Source organism: Dasypus novemcinctus, chromosome 19 (genome assembly GCF_030445035.2).
Source record: "Dasypus novemcinctus isolate mDasNov1 chromosome 19, mDasNov1.1.hap2, whole genome shotgun sequence".
NCBI lineage: Eukaryota > Metazoa > Chordata > Mammalia > Cingulata > Dasypodidae > Dasypus > Dasypus novemcinctus.
Window position 1 is genome coordinate 6641979 of NC_080691.1, and position 15197 is coordinate 6657175.

The following is a 15197-nucleotide window of genomic DNA, read 5'->3' on the forward strand; positions in this document are numbered from 1 at the left end:
GCCGGCCGAGGTGGGGCTGTGGCGGGGACGGGCCTCAGGGCTGCGCTGGGCGGGTCTGGGGTGCTGGGTGGGTGGGGTCGGGTCTGGGGCGGCCGGCGCCCAAGAGCAGGTCCAGCTGCCTGCGGAGGGGCCCGGGCCTAAGGCGGCCGCCCCTTACAGAAGCACTACCCAACCCAGCGGAAACCCGTGGGGGTCTCTGGGGGCCGGGGAGGGCCCCCCAGCCACTGGCCGCTGGGGCTGGTGCACGGCCTGGAAGAAGCCGTGTTTTGGGACCTCGCACCGGCACCCACTGTGGGTGCTGGACAGCCGGATGGCACCTGCCAGAGGCAGCACCGGGTCCCGGGTGACGAGCAGGGGCGGCATGGGCGCCAGGCGGCCTGGCCTTGGAGGGCAGGGGTGCGGGGTCACGCCGGTGGGGTGTGGCAGAAAGCACCCCCTCCCAGCCAGACGCGCCGGCACACTGGGGTGGGTGAGCGCGGGGTCGGGGCGCCAGGCGGTGCCGGCGACCTAGAGGCACAGGCAAAGTGAGGCGCGCCAGAGCCAAGCCTCGGGGGCCTGCCTTCTCCCTGGGGTGCGCGTCCGGCGTGGCCGACGCGGGGAGCGCCGCGGATCCCGGGCTGCCCCTCTGGGCACAGGCAGGCTTCCGCCCTCCAGCCGGCTCAGCTTGCAGGGCTGATGCCGGGCCCCGCGTGCAGAAGGCCTCGGTGGTCCAGCGCAGCGTCCCGGCCTGGGGCCCGGGTGCACTCGGCGCGCGTGGAGGTGTCTCGGCGTCAGGCCCCAGGGCTCACGGACGGGGCTTGGCGGTCCACACCCGGGGTGGAAGGTCGAGTCCGGCGTGGCCTCTGGGGCCGGCAGGGCTGTCCCGGGGCCGGGAGGGAGGCCTGGGGTGGACGCACCTGCGCCAAGTCCAAGAGTGACCGCCGCGGCTGGTACGGGAATCCCAGGAGCGGGCGGCGCCGGGGCGGGCCAGGGTGCCCCAGGAGCGAGGGCCGGTCAGGGAAGGGGAGCAGCGGCCGGGGCTTGCAGGGCTGGCGCGGGCCCAGGAGCGAGCGTAGGGGCCGGTACGGCTGGCCTGGCACCAGGAGCGGCCGCTTGCGCTGGCCGGGCTGCGGGCCCAGGAGTGGCCGCTTGGGCGGCTGTGGGCCCTTCACCACCCGCGGGGGCTGCCCAAGTCCCAGCAAGTTGCGCCGGGGCCGGCCGGGCTGGCCCTGGCCAAGGAGGGATCTCCGGGGATGGCAGTGTGGACACGGGGCAAGGAGGGCCCGCTGGGAACAGCAGCACTGCCCAGCGAGGGAGACGGGCGGCTGGCAGCACAGACACGAGGCGAGGAGCGCCCGCGGGGGCTGGCAGTGCGGGCAATGGGCCAGCAGCGCCCGTGGGGGCCGGCAGCGCTGTTCTGAAGGGGCCCGGCCGGGCTGGCAGTGGAGACACGGGGCCTCCACCGAGTGCACGGGCCAGCAGTGGTGCCACAGGGCCAGCAGGGAGCGCAGCGGCTGGCAGAGCGCACAAGGGGCCAGCAGGGCACGCAGCGGCCGGCAGCGGTGCCAAGGCGCCAGGACTGAGCGCAGGCGCCGCCAGCGCTGCCGGGGGCCTGGGAGCGCCCAGTGGGGCCGGCAGGGCTGGGCCAGGACTGACCGCTGGGGCCGGCAGATCTGACCTGGGGCTGGAAGGAGCCGCTGGGGCCGGCAGGGCTGACCTGGGCCCGGAATGGAGCGCCGGGGCCGGCAGGGCTGTCTCAGGCCCAGGAGTGACCGCTGGGGCCAGCTGCGCTGACCCGGGAGTGGCCGCTGGGGCTGGCAGGGCTGCCCGGGGTCCGGGGGTGCCCGACGGGGCTGGCAGCGCTGACACGGGGTGGGGAGCGGCCCCTGGGGCTGGCCGGGCTGGAGCGGCGGTGGGCGCGGGGCCGGGCTGTCCTGGTCCCAGGGCTGGGCGGGGCGCGGCCCCCCTTCTGGGGAGCACACCTGCATGGAAGAGAGAGCACGTGTCCACCCCGGCAGGGGTGCCCGCCCCGCCCAGGCATGCTGCCCCGCACCAAAAGCGCGACCCAACGGAGCCACAGCGCGCAGAGCCTGGCGACAACGCGAAACCACGAGAAGGCGCGGCCCGAGCTCCGAGGGCCAAGCAGCTGCGGCCTCGAGCCCCTGGGACCCCTTGCCATTCCCGCTGCTCCCGCCTGCTCCCACCTGCGCCAGGCCCCCGCGCCAACACCCCCATCGGCTGGCAAGTGGAGTCCCCGCTCCCGGGCCGCTCCTCAGGCCTGATGCCCCAGCACAAGGCGCGCCAGCCCCAAACCCCCGGGCCCAGCCCCCGCCCCGCGCCTGGGCGCCAGTGGCACCGCGGCAGGGGGGCCCCGACAGCGAGCCTGGCGTGCGCACCCTGTACGGACTCGTTGGCACCCTGAACTCGGCGGAGCCTGATGGACGCAATGGGGCGACGGGGCCGGCCTAGCACCTACGCTGCCACCGCGCCGTGCCCACCCAGTGACGCCCTGGGACATGCAGGCTGGTCCCGGGCTCTGCCCAGCTGGTGGCCCTGGGCAGGCTGCTGCCCACCGCCTCGCAGCTCACCCCGGCCCGGGCAGCTGAGGCTGACGGGAGGCATCCAAAGGCCGGGGCAGCCGGGGCTGATGGGAGATTCCGGGGGCCGGCGCTGCGGGGGCGTGGGGGCATGGGGGCGGCCGGGGCCCGTGCTCACCTGCTTGGCGGGCTGCAGCGGGGCCTTCTTCTCCCCCGGGTCGCAGGCGGGCTCCACGTCCTGCTCGGTGCCGCCCGCCGGCAGGGGCTGCCCGTTCTCGCTCGGCTGCACGGACGGGCTGCTCTCGGGGCCCCTGGGCTTCTTGGCGAGACGCCGCTCCCACTTCTCCTTCCGCTCATGCGGCTTCAGGGCCAGGTCCTTCTGCAGGGGCGAGAGAAGGGCCGGTCAGCAGGCCGCGGGCGCGTGGGGGCTGGGGCTTCCCAGGGAACAGCCCCGAGAGGAGGGTGACGGAGTGGAGGCGGAGGGGCTGCCATGGAGTTTCCAGGGCGGCTGCGCCTGTACCTGGCACAGCGCTCCTGCTGACGGCCTGGGGGCGCCCGCTGTGGGTCCTGGGCGCAGAGGCCGGCGGCCTAGATGGGGAGCCCGCCTGGTGGAGGCAGGCCCAGCTAGGTCTGTGGGTGCCCAGGGGCCCGGCTGCCCGCTGCCCAGGAGCCTGGCGTGGGGAGGTATGAGCAGGCAAGCACCTCCCTTGGCCCCTCGCAGCCGGGCCCGGGCCTCTCCCTGGCACCCACCGTGCGCTCGGGCGGTGGAAGGGCTGAGGGCTCCCAGGGCCCTGCCCCGTGCCCTGGCCAGGACGGGCGAGGAGGACCTGCCCTTCCCAGGGTCAGCAAGAGGCCTGTGTGCCCCGGCGCTCCAGGGCACACCGAGGCGCCGAGTCCCGTGTGCCTGTGCGGCCCCTCCACAGGCAGTGGGCCGGGGTGTCCCACGCCACGCCGCAGGCATGGGCTGCTTGCAGGCAGGATTTGTGCACGCCGCCTGACGGGGCACTCACTGTCGAGACCCAGGACGGCTGACCTGGGAGGCCCAGGGCCCCTTCTCCCCTTCTCGCTGCTCAGCTCGGGCACGAGGGAGCCACCGGCCCCGAGGCGGCGCGAGCACATTGCGTAGGCCGCAGAGCAGGCCGGGCGGCGAGGACCAGGGGAGTGGTGCTGCGGGAGCAGGCAGGGCCTGGGGGCGGCTGTGCGGGGCCTCAGGGGACACGCCACCTCTCCCAGGGTGGCACCCGCAGACACGGCCGGCCCCAGTGACGCCGCCTCCCTGCCAACAGCCCACCCGGGACGGCCCCGAGCGCAGGGCGCCGAGGCAGGGCAGCCGAGCACACGGGGATGGGCCGCGAGCCCTCGTCATCCCTCAACCACGGCAAGGAGCCAGCACGGCCACGGGAGGAGCGCGGCCTGTCAGCCACCGTGGTGGAGGGGCCAGGCACGCCTGATGTGCAGGGCGCGTGGCACAGCCCTGGCACCCGTGTCCTCCACCGCGCCCACCCCCACCCCTCGACGTCACCCATGGGCCGCCCACAAGCACCGACCACCACCTGGAGCACCGCGCCAGTGCTCCCAGGCTTCCCGTGGGCTCCTCCTGCATGAGCACACGTCCAAGGCCACAGGCCCCGTGGGCCCCAGGCAGTGCACTAACGGTACGCAGCCACCCAGCAGCTGTTTCGATGTTTGCCTCCCAGCCCACCCTCGTGCCACAAGGCAGCGCCGCGGGGGGCCAGCACCCTTCTGTGAAGCAGCACCTCTGAAGGGCAGTGGCTCAGCGTGGGCTGCAGGACCACGCAGCGCGACCCCCGGCTCTGTGAGGGCGATGCCCTCAGGCAGGGGTCCTGGAGGGGCCGCCCTCAGCCCGCCCAGGCCCCAGAGCCCTTGCGGAGAGCCTTCCAGGCCCTCTCCAGGCCCTGCGTTCCAGAAGGGCCTCGGGCGGCCCAGGTGCGCCCTCCAGCCGACGGCTGCTACGTGCCCTGCGAGCCTGCCAAGAGCCGTCTGTGGACGCGGGCCGCCAGGCCTCCTGGTTTCCGCGGCCCGTCCCAGCGCCCGTCTGCTCCTTAGAGGCTTGCTGGGAGCCTCATGCCCCAGGTCCGACTTGGGGCAGGTCCACGGCAGACCGGGCCCCTGGGACACTCTCTCCAGCCCCCTGCTGCCTACCCCAGGGTTGAGGAGAAGAACGTCCCACAGCTGACCCCGCTCCTGGCCCGAGGACCTCTGACTGCCCCTTCCCCAGGCGCGGCTGGGGTCCCGCCGAGACTCCGCCTGCCCGGCCTCGCCACCCACCCGCCTCCTCGCCCCCGCAGGGCCCCTGGGTAGCCAGGACTGCTGGGCCTCCGTGCTGACCGCTGCCCACGTCCCCGCAAAGCCTTAGCGCCGCTGTTCCCTCGGCCACAACGCTCCTCCAGACTTGGCACCCCTACCTCCCCCCTGGTCAGGCCCCTGCTTGGGCACAGGCCGAGGCCTCCCTGGCACCCCGACACCGTACCCCCACAGCCGCGTGTACACCAGCCCGGCTGCCCCTGCACCGCTGCCCATCCTGCTTCCTGCCCCTTCCCAGGCACTTGGATGTGACGTGCGGGAGGATGGCAGGAGGCCCGCCCACGCCAGCACCCACGCCGCCCTGTGGGGACGAGGACGGGTGCAGTGGAGGCATGAGTGGGAGAGGGGAGGGGACGGGGAGGGCATGGGGGGGAGCGCCGGGGCGTGCTGGCCGCGCGGGCACCTGGGCTGCGTTGCAGGGAAGCAGGCTGGCCTTGTGGCCCGTGACGCACCCCTGCCGCGTGTGCTGTGTGAGTCCCCACGAGGCTCCCTCCACGGCCCCCAGTGCCCCAGGACTCCCAAGGCGCCACACTGTGCCAGCCGCGGGGGCCAAGCAGGCAGCCGTCTCCTCCCTCGGGCAGGCCTGCCGCCCCCGCCCGGCCCTCTGCAGCTCACAGAGAGGCCCCGGCTGGGCACCCTGTGTGGGCTCGACGCGCTTCCGTGGTTCTAGGTTTAACTGTTTTATTCACTCCTCTCCCCCGCTGTTCGCACTTGCTACCTGCTCGTCCCCTCTTTAAAAGGTGCCAGGAACCGAACCCAGGCCCTCCCATGCGGGAGGAGGTGCTTAATCACCTGAGCCACCTCGGCTCCGCTCCTCCGCGGTTCCACAAGCTCCAGCCACGGCCGCGGCGCATTGTGCTCGCCTGCGCCTGTCACCCTACAGCCTCGCAGACGACACCGGTGCCCCGCGCCTGGGCCAGGCCCCTCGAGACCCCCGCTCCCTGCTGCCCTCGGGCCGCCTCCTGTTCTCAGGGCAGCGCCCTGTCTGCACACGCCTGCCGAGCGGCGGAGCTGCCACCTGGAGGGCAACGGCAGGTCGCCGCGCAGGCTCCCTCCCCGCCCCCTCGCTCGCGCACTCCCTCCCCCTCCTCCCCTATGCTCCCCCCTCATTAACTCCCTTGTGCGCCTGCTCGCTCCCACAATGCTCGCTTGTCGGGTTGCTGGCACCCGCTACAGGCCAGGCACTGTCCAGGCAAAGGAGAGCCACCTGGACAGGGAGTGGACGCAGCTCCCACTCCACGGCGTGGCCGGGCGCAGGGGCGCTGGGCTGTGGAGGCAGGGAGGCCGTGAAGGCCTGCGAGCCCCCTGCCGCTGGCCCCCCGGCGCGCACCTGCCTGGGCACCCGCTGCCGCCAACGCATGGTCAGGCCCGAGAGCACCACCGCCCGGAGTGCAAAGCTGCCGCCCACCCGCGGCTCGGAGCCAGTCGTGCGGAGTCACAGGCCCGCGCCGCGTTGCTCCGGAAGCGCCGAGGCACCACGAGGCAGCAGGTGGGATTCCAGGGGCTTCCCAGGAAGCTCTCCGGCTCGGCTTTTGTGTCACTCTCCAAACCGGCCTCCTTCCAGCAAGAGTCGCCACCGACGCCTCTGGGGCCATGTGGAGACTGTGCGCGCTGAGCACGCAGGCGCGCCAGGGCGGCGCCCCACAGCCCCACGGCCAGCCCCTCGGCTGCCTGGCGCTTGACTCCCGCAAACCAGCTTCTGCTCCCAAGCACCCACCCGGGCTGAGGTGACCGAGCCCGAGGGAGCCAGCACTAACGCCAGCGCGGCAGCAGGACGCAGGGCGACCGTGGGGCGGGGTGGGGCACCCCGCAGGGGCATGTCCAGCACCAGCCTCCCGGGAGGCCCCTGCGCTGGCGGACCCCGTGGCAGCGTCCTGCTTTGGCCACCCCACCAAGGCCCGGCGTCCTGCACTGCCCAGATGCCAGCGCTGCTCGCCTGCCCCCAGGCCGGCAAAAGGTCGCGTGGGGGAGCGGGGCTGGGCTGGGCACAGGCCAAGGACACCGCCACTCGCTGCTCCAGCACCTGTGCCCCCTGCAGGGGCCCTTCCCCCTTCACCACACGGGCAAGGACGCTGGGCGAGGGGCAGCGTGTGCCCGTGGGGGCTGGCGCCACCCCGCACAGATGAGGAGGCCGAGGCCCAGCACACAGGGCTCTGGAGCCATGTGGGGGAGGCCGGGGGCCAGGGGCTGGCAGCCCTGCTCAGACCCTTCCGTCAGGATGGACAGGACGACGAGCGAGATGAGAGGGCAGGAGCCTGCGGAGACGAGGAGGGAGCATGGCCCTGCCCGCCCCACGCGCCCACCCCTGGCTCCTCCCTGCTGCCCTACCTGGTGGTCCCGGGAGGGTGGGCACATGGCCCCAGGCGGGTTCAGGGAGGGAGCTCTGCCACCTAGACAGGCCTGCCCGGCTCCCGCCCTGCCAGCTGTCCCCGGGTGGGCCTTGGGGCCACAAGGAGCAGCCTGAGGCCGAGTGCGTGGCCCGTTCTGGAGGCGAACGCCCAGCTGGCGATGAGCGGGCGGCGTGTTAGGGCAGGGCTGGCCGCAGCCGCTCAGGGTTGGGAGGTGCGCAGACTTGGAGTGCGGCACCAGAGGAGGCTGCGGGAGAGGGCCGGGGCAGGCAGCGGCCCGGACACCCGGCTGCGCGGAGGGTGCAGGGGCGGGGCCCTGCTGGGACCAGGGCAGGGTCTCTGTCCCGCTCGGCCACTGGCCGTTGTGCAGGCTTCACCTACAACACGGGGTGCTTGGGGGGCTCCGCGAGCCGCTCTTCAAGAAGCCCATAGCCCACCCGCCAGGACGCCTGCGCGCAGCCTCTGGCCTCCACCCTCCCTGCTGTGGGGTGTGGTCTCTGCCAACACCTGCCCCACGCCTATGTCCCACTTGGTGGGCAGCAAGCAAGCCGGCCAGAGGAGCTGGGAGGGCCAGCAGCGAGGCTGCTCGCCAGGACGGCCGGGCGCAGCCGTCTGCCCACGGAGAACCCCGAGGGGCCGCCCTGCAGCAGCCCAGGCCCTCGGCACGTGGGGCGCCCACTCCTGCCGCAAGCCCGAGCCTGGGCGCCCGCTCCTGCCCTCACGTCAGCCTCTGGGGCTGCATGACCCAATGGGTGGAGGGCGGCAGGCACTGCCCTGGCCTGCAGAGCCCCTGGCCCTGGGCCCCATGCCTGGGGAGGTGGGGGGACGGCGCATGTGGCAACCAAGGCATGTGGCCAGGGGGCGCTGCCTGGACAGTGCGGCCTGAGCGGACCAGCATGGAGCCCTGGGCCTTCTCTCAGGTGGGCCAGGCCCTAGCTCGCCCCTCAGGTGCCCTCTGGACACCCCGGGGGCCATTCGCCCACCAGCTGGCTGATTGCACAATGGCTAGTGGCCTCCTGCCCCCCAGGGATCCTGGTCGCCAATGGCGTCTGCGGGACAGCCGGAGCGTGCGGCACCAGCGCTCTTCCCAGCTTCAGGGAAAGGGGCAGCTCTCTGCCGTCTCGACAGCTGCGGGGTACAGAGGCTCCCGACCAGAAGGTGGCCAGAACAGCCCAGGCGGCCATGCAGCGCTGTTCCACTAGGCTTGGGCAGCACCGGCCAGCACAGCGCAGAGCCGCAGGGTAAGCCCGGAGCCATCCCAGGACGAGAACACACAAGGACTCAACGTCCAGGGGAAAGACGTCTTTGTGACACCGACCAACGCCAGGCTGAGCGTTTGGAGAACCCTGCAGCGGGTCTCCCAGCGCACCTCATCTCAGGAGCACAAGAGGACGCAGAAAGCCCTGGATGAAAGCCAAGGGCAGGCTGCTCCGCGACGTTCCCGGGGGCAGCGGGAGGAAACCGCGCTTCCACCCTCGGGAAGAGGCGCGCAGGGGAGACCGGTGCGTCCAACAGGCAGTGCCCTGGGGACATGGTGACGAGGGTGGGCAACCCGTCGATGGACATGGAGACCCTGGACGGGCAAGGGCACGAGGAACACGGCACGGGCAGAGGCCACAGGTGGGCCCGCTGCTTGAGAGGGCGGCTGGAGCAGGCAGAAGCGCAGCGTGCAGGCTGGGAGCCCCGAGGACTGCGGGCCACAGCGGGGCATCCCGGAGCCCTGGCAGAGCCGGGCGGCAGACGGGCGAGGAGACCCCCAGGCATGGAGCTTACACGTGTGCGCACACGCGCCTGGGCGCTGCGGTGCTGCAGAGCCACACTGCTCACTCCCACGGCCCCGCCCCACAGCCCTGGGACGCCCCTCTCCAGCCTGCCCCCCCACAACAGCTCCCTACGGCCCTGGGCCTGGAGGGCACAGGAGCACAGGCTGCCAGAGGCCCTGGCATGAACACCCCCCCCAGGTGGGGAGGCTGCGGTGCCCCCAGGAGTCTGGTGTCAGCTCTGAAACAAGCCGTCATGGCGCACGCACACTGAGGGGCGCGGGTGCCGGTGCCCCAGGGGAGCAGGCGCCAGTGGGAGACGTTCTGGGGGACCCTCGAGGCAGGGGGCCAAGGCGCAGGCCCCCGGTGAGCCCCAGGGAAGGTGCCCTCAGCACCGAGACGTGGCCCCGAGGGAACCCCGGCGACAACATGAGCCTCTGCACAGCGCGGGCACACGCCCTCGGAGGGCCAGGCCAAGCGCCCGGCGGCTACCTGTGGGGACCCGCTCCCATGTGCTCCGGGCGGGCAGGGGTCCTGGGCTGCAGAGGCCCACGGGGCTGCTCCAAGCCATGCCTGGGCATGCCCAGCGCGCAGAGCCCGGCTCAGGAGAGCGGGTGGAGGAATGGAGGACGCCCGCGTGGGGGGCGGGGATGGGGCCACCCTGCAGGCCCGCTCTGCCCGCTGTCCCCCGCGTGCCTGCTCCCTGAGCGGTGGGCCGGCCGGCCACAGCGAGCCTGTCAGTGCTGCTGAGACCAAGCCACACGGTGCTGGGCAGGGGTGGGCCCTCCCCAGGGAGGCTGTGGCGGGGGACACGCTAAGGCCACGCCCAGCAGTCTGTCCATCTCCACGTCTGCCGCTTGGCTGCCATGCTCTCCAGAGCCAGAGGACCACCTGCCGGCGGGCCCGCAGCCACGGCCTGGCACCATGGAGCACCAGCCACCGGCCCGGCCCGCGGGCCCTCCCCTCCGGCCCTGCGCACCCGCCGTGCGGAGTTGGGGGCAGGCACAGCCCAGCCTGTGGGCGCCGCGCGGTCGGCAGAGAGGGCTCCAGCCCTGACTTGGAGCCGCGTAGCGGATACGGGTGCTGTCCCCAGGGCGGCCACAGCCAGTCTGCGGAGCGGGTCAGACCACCGGGAGGCGGGGGGCACTGCCGGTTGGGAGAAAGCATCCTCGCCGCCGCCGCCTGTACAACGCCACAGCCCAGGACCCTGGAAGCCCCTCAGACAGGGCAAAGCTCAGCAGCGAGCGTCCAGAGTGGCTGAGGGCAAGCCCAGGTACGGCGGTGCCGTCTTGCGACCCAACGACAAAAGCTCTGGCGCGAGGAGCAGGAGCCAGGGCGGTCCTGCCACTGGGCACGGTCCTGCCACTGGGCACAGCCCTGCGCAGGGGGTCTCCGGGGGAGGCCCAGGCCTTTGGCAAGCCCCCGCCTGGCTGCCCAGCCCCAGAGTTGCCCCACACCTCCTGTGCCCCGAGCGCCTTGCCCCAAATGACAAAGGAGCGGGTGCACACGGGGCTCCAGGGCGCTCGTCCCCACCCACCCCCGACTCGCGAAGCTGCCGCCGCCAGGGGGCCGCAGAGCCGCGGAGAGGCCTCGCTCTCAACAACCCCTGGCAGGGCCACGTGGCCAAGCAGCCCAGCACTTCCCACGGCCGGCGCCGGAGACCAGCCGAGTGGCTCCCGGACTGGGTGGAGTCTTGGGCCCATGGCGCCCCACCCTCCCGTGGCCACACCCCCCAGCCAGCGCTCCTGTGGTCAGCACCCCCGTGGCTGGCTCCCCCCATGGTCAGCTCCCCACAGCTGGCAGCCTGCAGCTCAGACCCCAGCCCAAGGGGGCCGGGCAGCTGCTGGGAGGCACAGGCACTTCCTGCTCAAACCCGCCCAACTTAGCCAGCCACAGCACGCCGGTGGCCATGGGCTGTCTGTGGACCCAAGTGCATCGGGCTCCGGGTGGGGGTTCGTGGGTGTCAACGGATGGGTGTGGACTAGACACAGAGCCGCCGCCCCCCGGTGTGCCTGAGGCAGGAGGCAGCAGCTCAACAAGTGCACCATTGGGGCGTGGAGGGAAGGCGTGCTGGGATGCTGTTCTCAGCACATCACCCTTCCCGGAGCTAGATTTTTGAGCCAACCAGGGAGCTAGATTTTTGAGCCAACGAGGGTGTGCCGCTTAGAAGAGTAAACCAACAAAAGCTGGGGGGCTGTGCTCTGGTTCTGCAAAGGAGACCCCACCCCTCCAGCTGAGTCCCACCCGCTTTGCACCAAAAAAAAACGAACAAAAGAACAAAACTTTGCTCAACACACCTATCTCATCCCAGGTGGTATGTCAGGAAAAGAATTAGAAGGACCGACTCTGGAGGAGGCAAGCCTGCCCAGGAATGCCCACCTCCAAAGCCAGACGAGGAAAAAGGTCCAGCCAGGACACTGTGCGGGCCCACCCGGGAGCAGCTTTCGGAAGAATCTTCCAGAAGCACAGAGCCCGGGGCTGGGTTAGCCTCAGGGCCTGGCAGCACAGGCAGAGCTGCAGGGTGGGGTGGGATCCGACGCCAGAGCCTGGGCAGGGACATCCAGCCCCGTCCCCCGACCCTGCAGCCACGCAAGTGGGCACCCGGGCAAGGCCAAGTGGGGGCCTGCAGGCTGACTGTGCGGGGCAGAGGCTGCGGGGCCAGGCGGCTTCGCCAACACCAACTGTGGTCTCCGGGGCGACAGGGGCTTCTGCCGCATGTTCTCCAGGACCCGGCCGGCGCTCGGTGGACACGTGCTGAGCGACAGCCGAGAGGCCTGGCCCAGCACGCCGGGAGCCGGGCAGCTGGACGGAAGCCGCTTCCACGCCGGTGCTGAGGCTGCGGTCCAGGGCCACGGGGCAGCCTCCCCCGCAGGGCAGCGCCTGCTGGGAAGTCAATGCCAGCCGGCGCCCCCAGCGGCCTCGGCAGCAGCACTGAGGCCCGAACTCCCTGGGACTCGGCCCGGCTTGGCCCGGAAGAGCACCAGGCCCAAGCCTGCGCCTTCTTTGAGAGGTACCGGCCGAGACCCCACGACTCAGAACCTCCAGCTCAGGCCAGGGGTGACTCCTCTGGAGGGGACGCACACCCCAGCGGCCCAGCTCCAACTGCGGCACGTGGCCTCGCCTCTGCCTTGCCCATTCATTCCAGCTCTGTCCCGGGTCCCTTGGGGAGTACACAAGACACGCCCGTGGCTGCTCTCTTCCCACTCACGTTCTTGGGAGGGAGGCACCAAAAGAGAAGGAAAAGCAGCACACGGGACGGCTTCCAAGGACAAGGACTGACAGCAAGGAAAGTAGGGAGCAAAACAGGAGGACTTCTCAGAGGAAGAGGCATGTGCTGATCGGACCTAGTGAGAGCCCGAAGAGTGACTGGCAGGTGCACCCGCCCCACAGAGTGAGAGCCAGCAGGGGGCTGACGTCTGGGCAAGGCGGGCGGTGGCAGGAGTGCAGACAGGCAGCTGGCCTTAGAGGCCCCAGCATGCCCCCACCGGGAAGGGGGAGCCGTGGGGCAGGTGGTGCAGCCACACGCCTAGAGCTCGTGCGTGATGACCTGGCCAGCAACAGGTGACCCACAAACCCACCCTGGTAACCATGGGACATAAAGCAGCTCTGCGCCTGTCCATGCCCAGTACAGAGCCCCAGAGCATCTCAGCTGGGACCCCTGTGCCACAGCAGGCACACCTCAGCCGTGCTGCAGCCCATCTGCCCAGGATAAAAAGGGGCACACCTGTCTCGGGGCAACCCTCCGTCTCGCTGCCACCCTCCTGCCCCAGCTCTCTGAAGCTTCCAGAGTGCAGATGTGAACTCGGGGAGCCCCACTTCAAGGACAGCCTCTGTGGCTGGGGAATCCAGGCCAGACTCCCCCAGAACCAAGTACTAGGTGGGGGCACAGCCCCTGGCTGGAGGCCTTCAGCTCTGGGGGTGGCAGGGTGGCTGGCAGTCCCTCCTGCTCTTGGCGAGGCAGCAGCCCGGCCAACCCGACCAATGCAGCCACTCGACCAGCCCCTTTCTGGCAGTATTTCACTTCCTCCTCCACTCACCTGGACTCAGGCGAGAAAAGCAGGATGTGTTCATCGGATGCAGTTTGTGACAACTTGGGCAGACTAAGAACCTCCTACATGAACCCATCAGACACGCAGCAGACAATGGTCAACGACGGCAGCCTTAGATCCGCTCTTGTCCCTCTCTGTGTTAAACCCTTAGGAACCGGGGAGCAGCTAAGATTACGCAAGTATCTTTTTTATCATGGCTCCACACAAAATCCAGCACTGCCGCGATGCTAACACATCGCGAGATAAAATAAAACAGTATTTTGGCAACAGAAACACAACCAAAAAAATGTCGACTGCGAGGCCAGGCGGCCCGCTACCCTGTGTGACTGAAAAAATTTTCCCAGAGCTCAAGACACACACTGCGCTAAGCCCACCTCCACGCAAGGCGAACGCTGGGCCAGGGGGCCGAGGAACCGCGGGGACCCTCGGGGGTCCCCTCCCGCAGAGGCAGGGCAGGCCTGCTTCGCACCCCAACTCCGGCGGTCGCTTCTCCGGGCGACCCCTCCTCGGGGCCTGGGACCCGCGGAGAGCCCCCGCGCCTACCTCCAGGGCCTCCAAGGTGCTAAAGCTGGCGATGGCGAAGCCGTCGATGACCTCCTCCTCCTGAGAGCTGGACTCGCGGCGGCGGCGGCGCGGGGGGCGCGCGGCGCGGGGAGCCGGGGCGGCGGCGCCTCGGGCGGGCGCGCAGTTGTGGCTCGTGTTCTCCTTGCCGGGGCTCGGCTCGGGCTCGTCGCCCGACGACGGGCTGTGGTTGCGGGCGTCGCGCGCCGCGGCGACCGCTTCCCGGCGTCTCACGCGGTCCCGCTGCGCGCGCGAGCGCCGGCTCTGGCGGGTCTTGGCCTCCATGGCCGCGGGCGCACGGCGGGCCCCGGTGACCTTGGCGCGGGCTCCGCGGGCTCCTCGGCTACGCGGCGCCGCCGGGCTCCGCGCGGGCGCGGGCTCGGGCCCTGGGCGGCGGGCGGCGGGCGCGCGGGGCCGGGCCGGGCATGCCCGGGCGGGGCGGGGCAGGGCGGGGCGCGGCGGGCTCACGCGCCGGGCGCCTGCGGGCGGCCCCGGGCCCGGCTCGGCCTGTGCGCCCCGGCGCGGGCTGACGGGCGCATCGGCGGCGCGCGGCCGGCGCTCAGCGGCCCTCGGCCGCCCGCCCCGGGGCCCGCCCCATGCGCGGCGGGCGGGTCGGCCGGCGGGGCCCGGGGAGGCTGGCGCTGCGGGCGGGGTCGTGGGGCCCGCGCACTCGTGCGGCGGCGGCGGCCCCGGGAGCAGATAACAACTGACGTACTTCCGCTCGGCCGTGGGCCGCAGGAAGTGAGCCGCTTCGGAGGCGACGGCGCAGAGCACCGCCCCCGGCGCCGGCCCCGCCCCCGACGACCAGCCCCGCCCCAAGGGCAAACCCCGCCCCAAGGGCCAGCCCCGCCCCTGCCCCGCCCCCGACGACCAGCCCCGCCCCCGACGGCCAGCTCCGCCCCTGACGCCAGCTCCGCCCCCGACGCCAGCTCCGCCCGGGCCCCGCCCCCGACGGCCAGCTCCGCCCCCGACGGCCAGCCCTGCGCCCGGGCCCCGCCCCTGACGGCCAGCCCTGCGCCCGGGCCCCGCCCCCGACGGCCAGCCCCGCCCCTGACGTCAGCTCCGCCCCTGACGCCAGCTCCGCCCGGGCCCCGCCCCCGACGGCCAGCCCTGCGCCCGGGCCCCGCCCCGCCCGGCCACGCCCCCGGCAGCCGGGCCCGCCCAGGGCCCCGCCCCCGACGGCCAGCCCCGCCCCGCCTCGCGCCGGGTGCGACCCTCGGGGACCCGCGACCCCGCTCGGCCGCCCCCGCCAGCGCGCCTCCGGGGAGGACGGGCTCCGCGCACCTAAGCGGGCCTCGCGGGAAGAGGCTCTGAAGGGGAGAAAGCGGAGGCGGGGGCTCTGCCAGCGACAGAGCCGCGAGGGGGGTCGCCGTCCCCCGGCCGCCGGGCCGCGGCTAGGGCCGCCCCTCTGCGCTCCTGCTGCAGCGGTCGAGGCCTTGGGGCAGGTCCTCCGCCCGCGTGCCGCCCTCGTGCGCGTGGGGAAGGGGTCGCTGCGTCCCGCGCTGTGGGGGGCGGGGGCCTTCCTGGCCAGGGCAAGGGGCGTGGGCAGGCCGCACGCCGGGCGGGGTCCCCGGCGCCCCCCCTCCGCCCCCCCGCCCCCGTTCCGGCCCCCCACCCACGCCCCTCCGACCCCGGTCC

General features: G+C 72.5%; 1 protein-coding gene across 5 annotated transcripts in view; it reads right to left on the reverse strand.

Annotated features, from left to right (window-relative positions):
* Positions 1–14264, reverse strand: part of FBRSL1 (fibrosin like 1) — a 51239-nt gene extending 36975 nt beyond the window's left edge. For 2 of the 5 annotated variants that reach the window (XM_058281178.2, XM_058281177.2), the window contains exons 1-2: positions 13542–14264; positions 2695–2895 (exon numbers count right to left, since the gene is read on the reverse strand). In XM_058281178.2, coding sequence (XP_058137161.1) covers positions 2695–2895; positions 13542–13844 — 504 coding nt within the window. In that variant the 5' untranslated portion in view covers positions 13845–14264. The remainder of the gene's footprint in view (positions 1–2694; positions 2896–13541) is intronic. The other 3 variants (XM_058281176.2, XM_058281180.2, XM_058281179.2) reach the window with 2 other exon arrangements.
* Between the last annotated feature and the right edge of the window lie 933 nt (positions 14265–15197).